Raw genomic sequence first — 20825 nt, forward strand, 5'->3', positions numbered from 1 at the left:
ATCAGTAAGATCCTGTTAGAAGTTGGTCAAATAGTACAGTTAAAGCTCTATCAGTGTGTAAAACAGGGTGACCCAAAAGTAGGTGGACAGTAAATGATAACATTTATTCCACCTACTGTTCACCTACTTTTGGGTCACCATGTATATCAGAAATGCATGAAAATAAGAAAAACAAATATAACTGCAATCTTCAATTAGAAACTCTGTCTACAGTATTATAAAACATGAAGTTACAGATTTTACAAATAATGAACTTCTTCAAGCTGACAATTTAATGAGTTAAAAAAAAAACACCTATGAAAGCATTGAATTAGCCCTGAGTACATCTCCAACTCACTGTATTATCCAGAAAAGGGAGGCAAAGTTGCATAATTAATCTCTTGCATTTTGATTCTTCCATGATTTTATGCAACTTAAATTTTAAGTATCTCTCTGGAGGCTTAATCTCTCAAACTAACCAGAGCAATTTCTTTCTTTCTGTTCAGTCCCAGCAACCTTCACAGGGTTGCCTGGATACTCCGTCTCCTGCCGCATCTGTAAATTGGCCAATTCAACAGTAAAATGAATAATCTGAATAAAACAGAAATTCTTGGGAAAAGTAATTGGCCAAGCAGCATCTGAAATTCTACTACCTTTTAACCGTCTATGTGCCCACCAGCACGACCACTCTCTGATCTTGTTAGTGTACTTGTATATCAGGAGGTATTCCTTAAATATGCGAGCATCTTCATTTACTAGCCTTTGCAAACGGCATCTGAGCCTCCTGGCACTTGAGGCAGCACACATCAGATAATCTCCTGCTTTAACTAGTGTGGTGCCAACCTCTGCCTGGGCTGTTCTTCCTGTTCTGTTGATGTGAACATGAAATAAAATGGAAGATGAAGTGCAAGGATGAAGACAGTGGTGGCCTAGGCCACCAATATACTTTCTTTGACACCACCTCTCTACTCTGCTTTCCCCATTTTCAAATCCATGGCAGTGGAGAAGCAGTGGAGTTGGGTAGATGAATGAAGACAGGAGCTCCTATTGGTAGCCTAATACTGTGTTTGTGCACAGATCTGAGTGATTGTGGTGGCAGGAATATATGTGAAAGCATGCATATTCAGAAATGAGAGAGGAAGTAATGGAGGGAGTCCCCTTAGGCGCAAACTGCACATTATACCTGAACATATCTCACAATAGTCCAGGGACTTCTGTTTTTTAAGAGAAGCAGATTCAGAGAGCTGACATTTTAAGTAGAGAAGTAATGGGAGTGGCATTCTTAATCATTTTCCTGCCCACAGTTCATTTCCCTGAAATCCTTTAAGTTGCTTCCCACCCTGTTTGACTTCCAGATACAAGTTTGTGAGGGTGAATGTACATCTAGAATCATGCCAGGAAAAAACAGCTTGAGGGTGCAGTCTAGAGTGGGGAAAAAGGTTAAGCACTGCTAGCTTCTCCACTAGAAACTGCTATTACTAAGCTTATTTTGTAATGCAGATGATCTGCTCTCATATCTCCCACATTAGCTTAAACTGATGGGCCCTGACCATGTTTTCATGTAAATACTGCCAACAAATAATTGACTGTATGGCTGGATATACTTCTTTCTTGTTCCTCCAGGGCTTTTTAGATAATAGGAGAATAGGAAACCAATGTTATGTTTTGCCATCCTTGCAAACGTTTGTGAGTAGTAATGGCTTTTCTTCAAGTGTAATCGACTCTATTATGCCTAGTGTTCTTGCTCCCCATTAAAACCAAAGATGAAATAGATACTGAAGGTGAACCAAAGAGACTCTTCCAATGAACCAGCAACATGCCACCTTCTAACAAACCAAACCTAATAAACATAGGTACTGTCAGGAGTCGGATAGGGCATCTGGCTGGAGCACCAAGCAGCTGACCTACAGCTACCCAAGTCACTCAAGTGACTGACTGCAGCACTTGCTTCTTTCTCTTATCTTCCTCATCCATAAGAACATAAGAAGAGCCCCGCTGGATCAGGCCAAAGGCCTATCCGTCCCAGCTTCCTGTATTTCACAATGGCCCACATTGTGGGCAGATGCCTCAGGGAGCACACAAAAGACTTGCATCCTGGTGGCCTCCCTTGCATCTGGCATTCTGAGGTAACCTACTCCTAAAATTCACAATTGAGCTTCCTCAGAAGCCCCAGCATCTACAGGGCCTCTTGAGTACACCCATTTGCCAGAGAGCCAGGGATCAGAGATAGCAAGAGACCAATTTAATCTGTCATTATATGGTGGCATTCCTCAGCCCTCTTGGACTGCAGAGAGAATGCAAAGCCTGCTGTCCTGCTTTCCTTCCTGGTCATCCAGAAAGGTAAGAGAGGAGGCTCAGATTGCTCCTTCTCAGTGCTTCTGGGATCCTGACAAAGGGAGTAGCCTGAGCAGTTTTGGTTTTTACCTACCCTGCTATCTGGGAAGGCAAAAAGGATGGACTGATGATGCAGTCAGTAACTAGAGTTGGAGTAGTGGTAGCAGTACTTCCTGCCCTGCCATCTTGCTCTCTACTGGCGGCTTTGCTGTCCCAGAGCAAGATAGGCCCAACCACACTGGCCACTGTGTTTGCCCATATGGGCATTTTCTCTTTCTGTCCTTCCCTAGGGGCATATGTGGCTAGATTTGAAAGTGCTCCCCAATGGTGAGGCTGCTGCTGGATACCAAGCTGGGAGCAAGGGGGTCCACCCCCCAGCCTCTAGGTAAGCTGAGCTATGGGGTGGGGAACAAGCTGGAGCAGGGCACTCTGCTGGGCCTTATGCTTGCAGAGGGACTTCAGATTGTTTGCTTGTTGGGTCCCTAACGTTCAGGCTCCAGTCTTACTGGTGGATATCGATTCAAGTTTGTCTTGAAATATTCCTGATGGTAGCGCAAGCTCTTCTGTCAGTTTATTAGCCAAAGGCAGCACTACTACGAGTATGTGCATGCTCAAATTCATGTTCCCCATTCATTTTAATAGATTTAATAATCATTTAATAGATTTAATAGGTTATCATTTTAATAGATAACCAAGTGATTTACAGCACAAATCTATGTTTGTGCACTCAGAAGTAAGTGCCATTGCATGTAGGATTATAGCCTTGATCTTCAGTCAGTGTCTGTGTTGCTATATTTTTGTACATGTTTGCAGAAGGACTGTGAAATGATCACCTCGGGGGATGCACAGATGTAACTACTGAGTGGAAATATTATTTCTTGGCATCTTCTCCAGGTACATTCCACTGTTCTTATGGGCACATTAAGCCATATTGCTGTTTTGATTTATTAAAAAAATAACAGATATTTGCGGACAGTATACTTATTTTTTCTTTCAAATAATAACTGTAGTGTATTCATCTTAAAATGGGGAAAACCTGTCTACTCATCATCACTTGTTCCGAGAGTAACTGTTAACATTCTTTTAGGAGTTCCTTTTTTAAAGTAATAAGATTATTTTTAGCTGCTTGTGTAGAGTGTGGGTCAAACTTGTTTCTTCTGTCCTTAGTCTTTGGAAGAACAGAGTAAAGGTAGTGCTGGCAGGTAGACTTCCTTTTGGTTTTATTAGACTTGGCAGAAGCTTATGGTTGGTAACCTAAGATTTCCTTCTTTCTTTAGAAGTACTCTTCCTGCTGTAGGAGTACTTGCTTTGGAATGAGAACTCCCTCCACAGGAGGAAACACCTTTTGCAGGACAAAGAAAACCCTTAGATACCCCAAGAAAAGCATTGAACCATTTCATCAAAGTTAAACAGTAGTATTTGCCTTGCAGCTGAGCCCTTATGAGCCTCCTTATGGCACTTCTGATCGGTGTATTGCAGTTATCATCACTAGAAATATGCTTCTTTTTTGGTGCAATGAATAAATCGACATGTGCTTTGCAGTTACTGAAGATGCAGCATGACAGAATCAGGTTATTGCTTACTGTATATGAATTTGTCAGTTGTGTGCCCATGTAGAAAGGTGCATTGGAGCCAGGTCTTTGACTCGAAGAAAGTGACTCCTGTCTCAGCCACGCTGCATGATAGGGTAATGTTGTTGGCAACCTTCAGTCTCGAAAGGCTATGGTATCGCACTCTGAATGGTGGTTCTGGCACAGCGTCTAGTGTGGCTGAAAAAGCCAATTCGGGAGTGACAATCCCTTCCACACTGGGAGCAAATGTAGTCTGTCCCTGGTGTGTCTCCCTGGCTGTGGGCCTTCCTTCTTTGCCTTTTTGCCTCAGTCTGTTGGCAAAGTGTCTCTTCAAACTGGGAAAGGCCATGCTGCACAGCCTGCCTCCAAGCAGAATGCTCAGAGGCCAAGGTTTCCCATGAGGTTCATTCCTAAGGCTTTCAGATCCCTCTTGCAGATATCCTTGTAGCGCAGCTGTGGTCTACCCGTAGGGTGCTTTCCTTGCACAAGTTCTCCATAGAGGAGATCCTTTGGGATCCAACCATCGCCCATTCTCACGACATGACCAAGCCAACGCAGGCATCTCTGTTTCAGCAGTACATACATGCTAGGGATTCCAGCTCGTTCCAGGACTGTGTTGTTTGGAACTTTGTCCTGTCAGGTGATACCGAGGATGCGTTGGAGGCAGCACATGTGGAAAGCATTCAGCTTCTTCACCTGTTGTGAGCGAAGAGTCCATGACTCGCTGCAGTACAGAAGTGTACTCAAGACACAAGCTCTGTAGACCTGGATCTTGGTATGCTCCATCAGCTTCTTGTTGGACCAGACTCTCTTTGTGAGTCTGGAAAATGTTGTAGCTGCTTAACCAATGTGTTTGTTGAGCTCGGTATCGAGAGAAAGAGTGTCGGAGATAGTTGAGCCAAGGTACACAAAGTCGTGGACAACCTCCAGTTCATGCGCAGAGATTGCAGTGCAGGGAGGTGATTCCATATCATGAACCATGACCTGTGTTTTCTTCAGGCTGATAGTCAGTTCAGAGTCTTGGCAGGTCTTGCTAAAACAGTTCATGGGCTGCTGGAGATCTTTGGCAGAGTGGGCGGTGACAGCTGCATCATTGGCAAAGAGGAAGTCACGCAGACATTTCAGCTGGACTTTGGACTTTGCTCTCAGTCTGGAGAGGTTGAAGAGCTTTCCGTCTGATCTGGTCCGGAGATAGATGCCTTCTGTTGCAGTTCCAAAGACCTGCTTCAGCAGGACAGCAAAGAAAATCTCAAACAAGGTAGGCGCGAGAACACAGCCCTGCTTCACTCCGCTTCGGATGTCAAAGGGGTGTGATGTGGAGCCATCAAAGACTACAGTGCCCTTCGTGTCCTCATGGGAAAGACCTCATGATGCTGAGGAGCCTGGGTGGACATCTGATCTTGGGGAGAATCTTGAAGAGGCCGTCTCTGCTGACCAGGTCGAAAGCCTTTGTCAGATCTATGAAGGCTATAGAGTGGCTGTCATTGTTCTCTGCATTTCTCCTGCAGCTGTCTAAGGGAGAATACCATATCGGTGGTGGACCTGTTGGCTTGGAATCCGCACTGCGATTCTGGGTAGATGCTCTCTGCAAGTACCTGGAGCCTCTTCAGTGCAGCTCGAGCAAACAGCTTTCCTACAACACTAAGGAGAGAGATGCTATGGTAGTTATTGCAGCCACCCCTGTCGCCTTTGTTCTTGTACAGCATGGAGATGTTTGTATCCCTCATGTCCTGTGGTACTCCACCTTCTCTCCAGCAGAGGCAGAGGATTTCATGCAGCTCAGTGGCGATGATCTCTTTGCTGACAGTAACTGTTACCCTGCACATGCCTGATCTTTTCTGATCTTGGAAGCTATGCAGGGTCAGGCCTGGTTAGTACTTGAATGGGAGACCACCTGGGAATACCAGGTGCTGTAGGCTTATACCATAGTCTTTCGAGACTGAAGGTTGCCAACCACTTTAGGACTTCAGCAGGGATGCTGTCTTTCTCAGGTGCCTTGCCAGAGGCGAGGGAGTCCAGGGCCACATGAAGTTCTGCTAAGGCTGGTTCACTGTCAAGCTCCTCCAACACAGGCAGGCACTCGATATTGTTCAGTGCTTCCTTGGTTACTGCATTTTCTCGGGAATATGGCTCAGAGTAGTGCTGCACCCAGCGTTCCATCTGCTGTGTCCGATCCTGGATGACCTCACCTGTGGCAGACTTCAGAGGGGCAATTTTCTTCTGTGTTGGACCTAGGGCCTGCTTGATATCATCATACATCCCTTTGATGTTGCCCGTGTCAGCTGCTATCTGGGAGCAGAGCTGGATCCAGTAGTCGTTAGCACATCTCCTGGCAGTCTACTGGACTTTGCTGCGAGCCAGTGGCTTCACTAGCGTTTGCGTCACCTGGTGCAGGATGCCAGCGCATCACCCCCATGCAGTGGGCAGGGCGACAACCCAGATGGTGGGCGTGGTGATGTACCATCGCCCCACCTCCACTGGTTTTTTGGCTGTACCTTTTGATAGAACACAGATATGTCAATTCGGTTTGTTTCATTGCATTCTGCATGAAATTACACATTGATTGATATATAACACGATAGTATTATTCCTCCAAAATGTGATTTTAGTTACTTTGGTCACTAGTGGTGTCAACCCCCCCCCCCCGGGTGTCAACTTACTAACACCTTATTGCAGCAGTTCTCAAACTTTTAGCACTGGGACCCACTTTTTAGAATGACAATCTGTCCAAGACCCACCAGAAGTGATGTCATGGTGGATGTGACATCATCAGGCAAATTAAAATAAGAACAAATAATTAAAGTAAAACAAATAATTAAATAAGCAGAAGCCAGCCCTGGTCCACCAAGTGAATTTCCTCTGTAGTCTGCCTGCAATGCCCCCCCCCCCCCAAATCCAGAAGGCTTTCAGCCCTACCCAGTACCCAGTTCAATTTAAATGGCATTTTTGTAAACGGCATTTTTGAAATGTTCTCATCTGTTGGATGAGAAATGGATGAGAAATGAAAAATGTTGTAAATGGCATTTTTGAAATGTTCTCATCTGTTGGATGCATCTGCATCGGCCGGACCTCGAAAAGATTCCTCAAGTGCTCGTGCAAATTCCTCTACTTTTCCCTGGTCCCGGGTCTTGCTGGTGTCAGTGCGAAGTCTTTCTTCCTTTTTCGTGTGATACAGTCACTTAGTTAGCAGTTTCACTCTGCTGCACACCAGGAAGTGGTCAGTGTCACAGGCAGCACCCTGGTAACTGCATGTGATCTTGATGTTGGGAAGGCTGGAGCGTCTGGTGAGAATCAGGTCGAGCTGGTGCCAGTGCTTTGATCTTGGGTGTCTCCAAGAGACTATGTTGGGGCTTCGTGTTGAAGAAAGTGTTGCTGACGCAGAGACCGGGATGACAGCAAAGCTCTAGCAGGCGTTGGCAATTTTCGTTCATCCTCCCAGTGCTGAACTGGCCTAAGCAAGTGGGCCACAAACTGTGATCAGCACCAACTCTAGCATTGAAATAGCCAAGGATGAACAATGGCTCTTTTTTGGGAATTTTCTTGATAGCGGTGGCCAGGTCATCATAGAATTTGTCTTTAGCTTCTGCTGAAGGTGACAGAGTCGGTGCATATGAACTGATGAGAGTGACAAGTCCTGCTGATGAGTGGAGCTGCAGGGACAAAATTCTTTCACTTCCTGCAGAAGGTGGGATGATGGATTTCAGCAGGGTATTTCTGACTGCAAAGCCAACACCATGTTCCTTGGTCTCGGTTAGTGGTTTTCCCTGCCAGAAAAATGAGAAATTTCTCTCCTTGACAGATCCTGAATCCAGCAGCCTCATCTCTTGAAGGGCAACAATGTCCATCTGCAGTCTGCTCAGCTCCATGTCGATGACAGCTGTTTTGCGGGCATCGTCTATTTCTTGCAGGTTGTCAGAGAAGCCAGGTGTCTTTGTCCTAACTTTCCAGGTGCCCAGCTTTAGGGCAGGAGTTTTCTGTTTTCTGGTGCAGAGTTGAAAGTACTGATCACATGTACTGCTGATGTGAATACATGCTTATGAATCAACAGTAATGTGTATACTGTTCACAAATTGTATATACATTGAATGTAACATGAATAGCACTTTACTTTCAGAGTAGGTGCCATTCAGTGAGCCTTAATTTTGTATTGGGTTGAGTTGTAAGCTACAGTGATTTTTTTCAAGAGGATCTAAGTGCCTAATTCTTACTAGATTGTACCTTTTGTGCATGTTCTCAGTTTCAGTGTTCTTCCTTATTTTCCTTCTTGAAGTGAAATTGAATCTATTGCTCATCTAACTCTATCTTAGTCCAATACAGTGGTGTAACTAGCAAGTGGTCGTCCGCCCTAGGTGCCAGCTTTGGGGAGGGGTGATGCTTCAAGTGACCAAAATTGCGGTTTTTAAGAATAATACTATCTTGTCATATACCATTCAATGCGAAATTTACAGCAGAATGCAATGAGAAAAACTGTATCTCCATTCCATCAAAAGTTATGACCAAAAAACCAGAAAACAAAAATGCATGGAGCTCTCTGGAAAGTGAAACTGAGCCATATCGCATGTTTACTCACAAATAGATAAACTTACCTTAGTCCATCGGAAAGGGCAGGCTGAGAGGAAAACACTGGAATGGTCCTGATCGGATGAACGCAGCCCCCAAAAATCACCCAAGAAGGAAGTCTCTCCCTCCAAGGTAAATTGACGAATGTTTTGAGCCCCAAGGAAAGCAAAAGTAAGCCAAATGGTCGCATTTATTAACAAGTAAGCAAGTGTGTCTTGGCTTGTGGTCAGGTCAGGCAAAGGAGAATGTGAGGCCACCAGAATGGTCCCGATCTGATGAATATGGAGCTCAACAAATGCTCCAGAAGGCAACCTCCCCCATAAAAAGAGTAAAACAGAGGCTTGAACTGGTAAGGTGAATTTTTTCTATTTTATACTTGTAAAGCTGGGTGGGTCCTGATAGCGATATGATTTAAATATAAGAACTTAAATTGGACTGTGCACTGGGAAGGCCTGAAAATCTTACTGATTTTTTTTGTTGAGGGGGGGGGGGATGTTATTGCCAGCAGGCTACAGAGGAAATTCACTTGGTGGAACAGGACTGGTTTCCCCTTATTTGTTTTTTTCTAAAAAAAATTTAATTATTTATAATTTATTTGAATTTGCTTTATGATATCACTCCTGGACATGACATCACTTTCGGTAGGTCCCAAACAGATTGTCATGCTAAAAAGTGGGTCCCCGTGCTAAAAGTTTGAGAACCACTGCCTTAACTCAAAACAGACCAGTGAGACATCCTTGGGGGGGGGGGGGGGATGACACCCTAGTGATCGAAATTGTGGCTTTTAGGAGTAATACTATCATGTTATATACCATTTGATGCAGAATTTCATCCCTTGCTTGTGGGGAAATACTGCATTTATTTTCTGGCCATTATTATTATTATTCATTTCATGTCATGGCTATTACTATCTTTCAGTCTCGCCTACCTCACAGGGTTATTGTGAGGACAAAATAAGGGGAGGAACCATGCACACCAGGCTGAGCTCCTTAGAGGAAAGATGGTATAAAAATGTGAAAAAAAAAAATGATTAACAGCGCAGTTCTAACTTGCACTGGAACAGGCAGGCCAGTGGGCCTGTGCAAGTTTCGGGTACAAAGTGGCTCAGCCTGGGGCAAGAGGAATTGCTTCCCCGTACCCGGGAAAAGCTACTTCAGCCTCAATAGGGCTACTCGAATTCGCACCACCGACATAAGTGGTGCAAATCTGAGCAGCCCGGGGCGTGCCCAGGCTACTTGGGAACTGGTATAACATCCAGATCCTGGCACCTGCCTCCCACTCCCTGCCTACCTGCTCCCAGGACCGCCCACTGCGCGCCTTCCCCATGCCCCTGTGTTGGCTGAGCTTGGCCAAACAACTCATCTGTTCCCTGGGGCCTGTGCCAGAGTGGGGAGGCCAGCGCATTTCTATGAGCCAGCCTAACCTCACTTAGGTCAGCGCAAAAGTGTTTTATGGCACTTTTAACGATGGTGGGCTGGCGCAAGGGACTTGTGTTGACCTATCTGCTCAGGATTGCACCCTAAGTTGTATGGGGGTGACAAAAATTTATGGGCCCTGGGTATCAAATGACCTAGTTACACCACTGGTCCAGTATCTAATCAAAAGCTTTCAACCCATCATGTTTGTCATTGGGCAGGAGGTCTGGCTCAGTTGGTAGAGCTGCTGCCTTGTATGCCTGAAGATCTGAGGCTGCCAGTTTGAAACAACCAGAAGTACCCGAGAACTGATGACACGCTGGTATACTGATGAGCTGACCCTCGGTGGCAGAGAGGAGTTGTCCTCAAGTGGAGCGTGGGAGGCGAAGGGCCAGAGAGAGGCCAGACCGGGAAGGAATCCAGCTGGAACGAGGAGTTCTATGAAAGACTGGAACTATTCAATTGTAAAAATCCCTACGGGGGTTTAGAACAGCCTGCTTATGTAAACCGCCTTGGATTAAAGTCTGAGGAGAAATCTGATGACCAAAGAAAGGCGGTATATAAATGCCTGTATAAATAAATAAACACGGCAACCACTCTTGCAATCATTCTTAATAGCAAATTATTGAATGTGTTGATATTGTATATAGTGAAACAGTGTGGCTCCAATTATAGCATGATCTCAGCCACACCACCAATGTTGTAGTGCTGCTTATGATATTTAAGCCTATTCATGAGCCGTGTTGTGTGTTTCAGTTTTTCCTTCCAGATCCGGTATGCATATCGAACCACTAGTTATGACTTTTTTACTTTTTTTAGTTTTCATAATTGAAATTCTAAAGGATTTCTTTCTGGAAATCTTTCTATTTCAGCAGATTCCTTTATACAGTCGGATAGTGAATGGTCTCTGTTTCTGAGGACTAGTACATGTATGTTGATATGGAGATGGTAGCATACCACCCTCTTGTGGCTGAAATCAGGGACAAAGTAGCAAACCTGCTGTTGTGCATGTTTTCAAGTTTCACCATAGCACCATTTAAAAAGATACGGCTTTTCTGAAGCTATGACATTCATTGACTGATGTGGAATTCCACTGTGGAAGCTATAAGAATTGCATTGCCTAATGCAAATGAAATAAAAATACGGTGCATATTTTTTTTAGTAACAAATGTACCAGTCTGGATGTTAATGTAATGATTTGTTTCTTTGAATTTTGTAATAAAATAAAAAAAAATGTAACATCAAAAGCATGTACATTTTTTAAAGACTTGGAGCTGCATAGATGAATTAACAAGCAGCAAAATGAAAACCAAGATCTTAGTACTGAGCACTGCCAGCGCAAACACAAAATTTGTTTGAAATGCAAAGGAGCTGTGTTGAGCAAACTGTACAGAAAATCCAGTGTGATGTAGTAGTCAGCATAGTGTTGGATTTGGCCTAGGAAGACCTTTGCTCAAATCCCTGTTCAGCCATGAAGCTTACTGGGTGACTTTGTGCTTGTCAGTATCTCTCAGCCTAATCTACCTCCATAGGGTTGTTTTGAAGGTTAAAAAGAAGAGAAGAAGCCACATCCACTTAGAAGAAAGATGTTATATAGAAGTGTGGGGGGGGGCAGGGGGGAGAGAGATGACATTGCATGTTAACAAATAAAAGAACTTGGAGCAGTTTACTTAATTAATATTTGTATTCTGCTTTTTCAGCAAAAAGTAGTTCAGAAAATAAATTGTTAAGTGGTTCCCTGACCCCAAAGTGCTCACAAATCTAAAAAATAAAAATGCAGAAGAGATGTCAGCAATAGCCACTGGAAAGATGCCATGCTGGGATGGACAGTTTCTCTCCATCTGCTAGATCAGCCATTTTCTATCACTGTGCTGTGGCACACTGATGTGCCACGGATGGTCTGCAGGTGTGCTGCAGGAGTTTGGGGAGGATCATTTGTTAGTAGGGCCACTGGGGGATACAAGCCCCTGCTGTCAGTGCAGTGTGTCTTATCAATTGTCAAAAAACTGATGGTGTGCCTTGACAATTTTAATACCTTGTCAGTATGCCACGAGATTAAAAAAGTTGAAAATCGCGGTGCTAGATGGGGAGAGGGCACTGCTTTAAAAAGTGCCCTTTTGTCCCAGTCAGCAGGGTTGAGTTGTTTAAAAAAAAAAATGGAACACTGCACCGATGCACTGGGAAGTAGACCTGTATTATTGGGTCTACTGGGTCAGACATTATATTCTTTATGTGACTGTACAAGGAGTTTCAAAAGTCAGAAATATGTGCCCTATGTTACATTTTTTTTTTTTTTTAATTTCATCAACTCATCTCTTGGAATATAAACCATTAATCTTATTAGAATACTAAATCTGTTTTCTGGTTAGTCTGAAAATCCTGTTTAAATTGAACCAAAGTCATTTGCATTGAGTGTTGGGTCTTTGATGTCCAGAGGTAATTGATCATATCTCAGACCTGGTACTCCTTGGATCTGTCTGGAAATCTTGCTTCCCCCACCACCACCATTGGCTCAAACAATTGCACTAATAACTTATTTATGTAAATATTTGTTACCCCACCATTCAATCCAGAGATTCTCAGAGGCTAGGAATATATTTCATATTAATCTCTGCTTTTTGGGAACTCCATTGTCGGTAATCATAGAGTGGCTGAGGAAAATCAAAACAGAAGTTTTAACAGTTTGGCGTTGAGAGAGACTTTCCAGGGATTATGTAGTTTTAAGTCAAGAGAGATCTGAAAACTATTTCAGTTTCCAAGTCAAGAGGCCTTGGGTGTTAAGCGCCTTCAGAGTTGGGAAATTGATTTCTGAGCTTGAATTGACATGCTGACTGCTTGCTTGTCTCTTGCAGTCAGTCTGGACACCAGACTCTGATTCTCAAGGGAAGCCTGATTCTTTAACCAAGATCTTTGTTGTAAACGTGCCTTGATAGTGTATTTGCTGTGCGCAGAGAATAATATGTGCAAAATAACATGCCCTTGTTTTAGTAGTGCTGTTTTCCTTGAATCTTTTTGTTTAAAATGTAACGTGTTTCTTTTTGGGATGTGAAAGACTGCAGCCTTGTAGCTACACCTGTCAGTTAACTTTGCCTGTAGCTGGTCTTGTCCTTAGGAAGGGGTTGCAGTGGGCTAGATTTTCTTAGCTCTATGTATGAGTCACCTGTGACTAGATTTTTCTGAACCAAACTGAGATTCCTACAAGCTCCCACAGTGGTCAGTGAGCGTGGCATGACAGTAAAGCCAGGGTCCTTTGGGAAATGCTGATCACTGGCACGTACCCAGTTGGGCTCTCTGGATCCAGCCAGATGGATGTGATGCACCCATCTTGTTGAAACTAAGTAGGTCCAGGTGAGGTCAGTGTTTGGATAGAAGTCTATCTGGAAACCTCATGGACACTGCATTGAGTTACTTGAAGAAAAGTGGGGTAATCAATAAATGTTAGTCATTTTGGAAATTTATAACAGTTATTCAGATCTAAATATTCCACTACATGAGCAGAAGACACTTCTGCTTGGTAAGACACTTCTCTTTGGGTAAGAGGAGACACAAACTCTGTTTCCTCCCAGGTGTCCCCCCTCCCCATGAAACTGTTTTGTAAGGTCCTTCAAGCTTTTGAGACCAATTTCAAGAGGACATAGACGGTTGTAGACAGAGGACAGAATCAGCAACTCACCCATTCATGGGCACAAGTGCCTTTTGCTTATGGAGAGTGACCTTTGGATGAAAGTATCATTAAATCTAGTTACTGTTAAGAGTAATTATATACCTTAGCATTACAGAAGTTGTCAGTGTTTTTCTGTCGTATTGGAAATGTGAAGAACGAGAACTCCTTGCTTCCAGTAATTGCTTCTGTGAGTGTTTATAATCATTTCAGTGGGGAGTAGTCACCTGTTTTATATTCTGTGAAGTGCCATTTACACTTAGCATGATCACCAAGGTATCCAGGGTGCAGTGGTAAGAACACAACTTCCATTAACAAAGGGAAAGCCACACAGAAGGGCAAATGGTTTAATGGAAACAGGCTATGACCAACTAGCTCCACATAGTACCGCTGAGTATTTTGCTTTAATTTTCACTCCAGTAAGCTGACATCATCTGGTTTGTCCAAAGGCAGGTCTAACCTTCTTCTCTCACTCCCCCCTTCCCTGTTTTCAAGTGTGGTTCGCAGTTTGGTAGGGGGCTGTTGGAGTGAAAATGAAAACAAGCATCCAACTGGGTATGGATCTTTTCACTCTAGACTTTTCTTGCAAACCTCTGGATGGCAGCCACTGTCTTCAAATGAATATCCTGTCCTTAAGTGGTGTCTGGATATACAACATTTTAAATTCATTTAATGGTTGATAGTATGTCTTGATTGCCCAGAGCTGGGATGCATAACAAAATAGTAAGTAATACATCAAAAGTAATGCCATTTTTGCTACTTCAAATATGAATAGTAAAATTGTGCCAAAATTGTGCATAGACACATTAGCAGTGTTTTAAGAAAATGTTCATATGAAGCAGCCTTTATACAGAGACAGATCCTTGGACCATCTCACTGGGTCTTCTTTGATTGGCGGTGGCTCTCCAGGTTTTCAGGCAGAGATCTTTCCCTGCCCTATCTGAAGATTGTTGGTGTTTGAACATGGATCCTTCTGCATCAGTTCTCTCACACTGAGCTATGGCCCTCTCCTCCCCTCTTTACGCTCCTAGTACCTTGCTGAAATTTCTTTGCGTGTTCCTTACTTTGCCTTTCATGACAAACGCCATAGCTCTCAAGACATTTGTCAGATTGGGCAATGTAGGACTTGTTCTAAAGACACAAGCCATCATCCGACAGCTTTGCCACTCACAGTGAAGAATTGACTAGGCAGCACACTGATGCATGGGGACTACTAATTTGCAACATGAAATGAGAGAGGTCATATAGAACTAGCAATTCACCACTTTTTAATGGGTTTTATGTGCCTTTTAGGTCTGGCTCTTATGTTAATTTTTGAAATGGTAAAGTCACCTTGAGTTTGTTTAAACATGTCAACTTTCTGTGACAAAAGTATGAATTCACTCTCTTGCCTCCTCATGAATGAGAGCTGGCATTTATTACCCCCGGAGAAAGTTTTGAAAACTAGAATTTGTTCTAATGTGAATTACTTTTTTGTTGATAAGTGATATATAAATATTAATAATATGGCAAATAACAATTTCTGTCATTTAAGAGCACATTACACTGAAATATTTACCATACTTAATTGGTTTTAGTGATTGATATAGTTATTGAACCTTATTATGTGCCGACCTTTGTAGGTTTGGCGATGGGCCTCCAGTTTTGCTGCCTGGAGCAGCCATTGGAGGCCATTTTAACAATAACATAACAACAGTATTTATATACCGCATTTCAACTAAAGTTCACAAAGCAGTTTACAGAGAAAAAAATCAAATAACTAATGGCTCCCTGTCCCAAAAGGGCTCACAATCTAAAAAGATGCAAAAGAACACCAGCAGGCAGCCACTAGAACAGACACTGCTGGGGTGAGGTGGGCCAGTTACTCTCCCCCTGCTAAAAAGAAGAGCACCCACTTGAAAGAGTGCCTCTTACCCAGTTAGCAGGGGTTTTACAACAGCAAAGCTGTGTCCCGCTGTTCTGAAGCCCTCCATACACTGAAGCAATCCATGATAAGATTGGCCATCAGTCTTTAAGGTGGCACAAGACTAACGCAACTGCTATTCTGGAAAGAGTATAAACTGCAATGTGTGGCAGTACGTAATAGCTTTCAACTTCTGCTTTACAAGATAAAACACAGAGTAAGGCTCTTGAACCCATGTTGGTTGGGCAGGGAAAAAAAACCCACTGTAGGGCTGACATTTTTCTGTGCCCTGCAGTAAATTTGTGGTTGTAGAGATTGCATAGAAGACCCATATGCGTTGCCATCAAAATAACTGAAGAGGTTGCTACCTGGATTATTGTTACAGCTTCTTTGGGTTCTCTTCTATGCGCTCAGTTCTCCTATGTCTCCCTCCTTCCTGAAACACCACCTTGTATTCCCAGCATCAGCGGCCATCTGCATGGCTGCATATTTCATTTCCTTTAAGAGCATATTTTTCCCCCAGTGGGAGGTATGCCTCCATCATGACATTACATGAACTGACATAATTAGAGCACTTTAATCTTTCCAGTTTTTTTTTCATGCACTTAGAGGTGTGTTTTGTGTTTGGTTTATCTCTTCAGAAAGCCTTCCCACCCTCTGCTTGAAGCTTTTATGAGCCATATGTCTAAAGGATCTGAAGCGCAAGTGGATGGCCCTCTGAGCAGCATGCCTCGTTACCCCAGTCATTCACTTTGTGAAATGGGAGAGCTCACACAGACAGGTGTGTATGTGCAGCTGTTTTAGTTCCACCTCCAGCAAAAAATCGGTATGCCACAGGGTCTCTTTGGGCTCTCTTTTAATTGGAACCCCTTAGGTGCTTGCTTAGTGTTCATAAATGATTATCCAAAGGAGACTATAATTCTGATAGTAGTAGTATAAATGGCTATATAGCCATCTATAAATGGCTATTTGTCTTCTCTCCTGCACAGTCCTTTCAATCGGATGCAACTGCCATCTTTAAAAAGTTCGCTTGTCACTTTCCCCCACCCTGTCTGTTATACTGAGAGCTTTAACGCAGTCTTTCCAAAGAAGATACTTTAGAATTAATAATAGGCTTATAATACTGCAACTTATGATGTCAGTTTTAGCCCCTCCTTCCAGCATAGCTGCATTTAACGTAAAAACAAAAACATTCCAAGATCACAGAAGATCTGTTGCATAATATGTAGTTCTAGCCTTGATTGGAAAGTTGTTGGTATTCTGAACACAAAGTGCCGAACTAAAATTTTAATGTAGTTTTCTGTGCCATTACCTCTTTGGTCGACATAGTATTAACAGAATTGTTACTGAGAAAATGAATTGAGTGGTCATCTCTGAAAACCCTTCAAGTCTGGGGAGATGACGACGACAAAACAAGCCTATTGTATAGCTTTTTCATAGGGGTATCAAACATAAGGCCCGGGGGCCGGATGCAGCCCGCAGAAGCTTTTTATCTGGCCCTCAGGCTCTCAGCTGCTAAGCAATGCTGAGGTGACACTGCTGAAAAGGTGGCCCACATGATAATTGGATTCTCCCATATCTTGAAATATGATAAAGATATGTTATTATCTCTCCTGTCATTAGCAGCTAATGAGTTCCTACATGAGGACAGAGTATTTCTGGTTTTGACGTGTTTAGTGACATCACTTCCTGTGCAATGACATCACCTTCGGCCCTCAGCAGGCATCATGAAAGCTATTCAGCCCTCTGTCTGAGTTTGACACCCCTGTCATAGTATATCAAATTGATTTTCCCAATTTATACCTCTTAAAGTACTTTTGGTGCATAAGCTGTTTATCATAAAGAAGTTATTGAACCAGCTGCTTCATGCTGCTCTTTCTGAGAAGTATGGAGAGCTAATTTAGGGTTTGTTAATATATATTTAGTAACATGTCCCTTCTTGTGCCTGTCCTAGATATACCGGCACATAACTGAAATTGATTGTTCACAGCTAGCTGTCCTGAACCAGAATTAAATAAGTACTAGCAAATAGCAATCGGCGTAGGGTAGCACCTTATTCAGTACTGTTACTGTATAATTCTTCCCCTCTTCTCCCCCCCCCCACTTCTTTTTCTTAAAGGAATTGTGCAGCACTTGCGAAATGGACAACTACTCCGAGATATTTATATAAAGAAGCATAATTTAATACCAAGTGACTGGACAGCAAAACACCTCCATTTGGAGACAACTGGAAAGAGCAGGACACTGCAGAGCGGGCTGGCATTACTCTTTTCCTTCCTGCCAGATTTTGATTGGAAGAAAATTAACTTTAGGCTCCAGTGGAGCACCATTTTTTGTTCTGGAAATTGTGATTGTCCCGTAAGAAACCATTTCCTTGAGGAGGAGCAGCGTCGTCAGTATAGCCTACGAGTGAAGAACGTACACCTGGAGAAAACATATGAAGATATGGCAAGGATAGTTGGTATACCGACCAGACAGTTAAGGGCTTCTAACCCTATAGATTCCATGCTGTGCCACTTTTGTCATAATGTCAGTTTCCCATGTACTAAGAACGGCTGCATTGACATAGAGCACTTTAAAGTAATCAAGACGCATCAACTTGAAGATGAAAAAGAGAGGCAGGAGAAGAAATACTACTACTTGTATGCGCTACTAGCCACTCATCCTCTCCTGAACGAGACGGTTAACCGCATGCAGCGCATTGCAGAAGGCAAGAGGGAAGAGCTGTTTGCCCTTTACTCTGCACATGATGTCACCTTATCGCCTGTCCTTCGGGCCTTGGGCATTACTGAGGCCAGGTTTCCAAGATTTGCAGCCAGGCTTGTCTTCGAGCTGTGGAAAGATGGGAAGAAGAATAAAGACCACTTTGTCCGCATCCTTTATAACGGCATTGATGTCACATTCCAGACTTCCTTCTGTCGGGATCATAACAAACGTTACAGCAAACCAATGTGCCCTTTAGAGAAATTTGTGCGTTTTGTTAAGCAGGACATGTTTTCACCTTTTAATGGCACCAATTATTACGATGCATGCCACAGGAGACCATTCTAAACAAGGGTGAAATGAAATGTTACATTCTGAAGTGTCAAAAAAGTCTGTCTCTAAGGAAATTGGACACTGTCAAACCCTTCTGTGCCTAACTGCAGATGAATACAGCTTGAAATTCTTTGGCTATTTCTGGTTTTTTTGTTTTTTTCTGCCAGAACTCATTCTTGTTTGGTTTAAAGTGTCAAAATGTTGTATTTGTAATGTCTGCCGTTGATAGGAGCACAAGATCTACTTTCTTTATGCTCACCTTGATTTTGTTTCTTAGCTGCTGTAAAATGGGTATGGCTTGAAGAACTGAATGCGTACATTCTGAATGTGTACACAGTAAAACAAATGAAAACTGTTCCAATACTTGTAATAATAGAACGTATTTCTTCATTCCACAGATATTTTCTTAACGTTCTAGATAAAACACTGCTAATGTGGAAATTCTTTTTCTTTGAGGGAAAATTATAAGCAAACTTTTTTGGGTGGTGCATGCTTGCAGATGCTTCTTACATACTTGGCTCTGGAACACATGACATTCAGCTACTATAAATACACCAGCTGCTTCCTGCATGGTGTAGGTGGTGCAATTTCTGCTGGAAACGGACTCTGGGGAGGCACCTGTAATGTTAACAAATGGCTTCTTAGGTGGATTGGTTGGGACAGGTGGAAAATCTCCACAGCTGTTTGCAGAGACTTCTGGGGAGGCATCAACATTGTCAGATGTATAAGATATGACAAGGAAAGACTAGCAGTCGTAGGAAGCCATTTACAAAATATTGTACACATACCCCATTGTAGATCCTGCAGCACGCAGAAAGAGTTTTTGGCACAAAACCAATCACCTTATCCCAGACAAAGCAACCCTTAAGGGTACGTTGAAAAAAATTCTTTGCACTTTTAGCACTTTATGTGTCCTTTTGAACACAGATAAGTTTTTTTTGTGCCAGATGTTAGAAAAAGGATTCAGTAGTAAACTTAGTTAGATGGGAAAGTGGAAAACTTTTAAATCAGACTTTTATTATGATGCTTTTAGGATCTTTGTTTTACTTGTGTGTTCAGATCAACTGTGCAGTGATTAAAAAGCAGTGTGTTTAGCAGTTTGTTGTAATGGCTGCATGTGGCCAAAAGAGAACTTGACTTAATGCTTAATTTAGTACTTTTATAGACTAGAAAGACATTTTATAAGCCCCGTCTTGCTTTTTACTGTACGGTGAGTGTACGATAGAGTACTAAATGTTTTTTACCTTCTTTGTAAAAGGATGTCAAAAGTCATTTTCAAATGGCTTCTCCTTTAATCATGGCAAATCAGTTTATGAAAAAATTGTCTTACAAATCATTTTACCTGATAAACAATGCATGTTAACTCCATTTTTAAATGTTTTCCTCATATGGGACTTTTAGAGAGTTTGAAAAGCATTTTGTTATTACTGGAATGCTCAATTTTATAATGCTAAACTTTTTAACGTGCTCAGAAACCATAATTTAATGTGTAATTTGTATTGAAATGGTGCTAGCAATTCAAAGGAGCTGTAATTTTACTTTGTGGTTCAAACTCCATTGGCATATCTTTTAAAAATGGTCATTTGAATGTTTCTATAAATAAAGTTTTGAAGAATTCTCAGTAGTGGTTGTTCATAACCATTTGTCTTCATGTGTGTGTGGCATTTTAAAATGGGGCTCATAAAATTGGATTTTTACACACTTTTTGCTGTAACAGTTGTTGTCGTTGTAGCTTAATCGCTATTTCAGTGAGGATATTGGATGCATTGTAGGCATATTAAGCACTTGGGTGGTTTTATCATACAAATCATACTCTACAGGAGGGACAGGCAGGGGCGTGTTGGAGGTGGGGTGGCCCTTTATGTTAAGGAAGGGATAGAATCCAGCAAAGTAGAGATTGAAGGTGGGTCCGACTCCACCGTAGAATCTCTGTGGGTTAAATTACCAGGCTTGTGCAGCGATGTAATACTGGGGGTGTGCTATCGTCCTCCAGACCAGAAATCTGATGGGGACCTTGAAATGAGGAAACAGATCAGGGAGGTGACAAGGAAGGACAGGGTTGTAATCATGGGGGACTTCAATTATCCTCATATTGACTGGGTCAATTTGTGTTCTGGTCACGATAAGGAAACCGGATTTCTTGACGTGCTAAATGACTGTGGCTTAGATCAGCTAGTCACGGAGCCCACCAGAGGACAGGTGACTCTGGATTTAATTTTGTGCGGTACGCAGGACCTGGTTAGAGATGTAAACGTTACTGAGCCATTGGGGAACAGTGATCATGCTGCGATCCGTTTTGACGTGCACGTTGGGGGAAGAATACCAGGCAAATCTCTAACAAAAACCCTTGACTTCCGACGGGCGGA

General features: G+C 42.7%; 1 protein-coding gene across 1 annotated transcript in view; it reads left to right on the forward strand.

Moving 5' to 3' along the window:
- PXYLP1 (2-phosphoxylose phosphatase 1) overlaps nt 1-20033 on the forward strand; it is an 88980-nt gene extending 68947 nt beyond the window's left edge. Inside the window, exons 5-6 of the mRNA XM_066621043.1 lie at nt 16065-16204; nt 17543-20033. Of these exons, the coding sequence (XP_066477140.1) occupies nt 16065-16204; nt 17543-18474 (1072 nt within the window). The 3' untranslated portion in view covers nt 18475-20033. The remainder of the gene's footprint in view (nt 1-16064; nt 16205-17542) is intronic.
- Nucleotides 20034-20825: the final 792 nt, after the last annotated feature.

This window comes from Tiliqua scincoides, chromosome 3 (assembly GCF_035046505.1).
Source record: "Tiliqua scincoides isolate rTilSci1 chromosome 3, rTilSci1.hap2, whole genome shotgun sequence".
Classification (NCBI taxonomy): Eukaryota; Metazoa; Chordata; class Lepidosauria; order Squamata; family Scincidae; genus Tiliqua; species Tiliqua scincoides.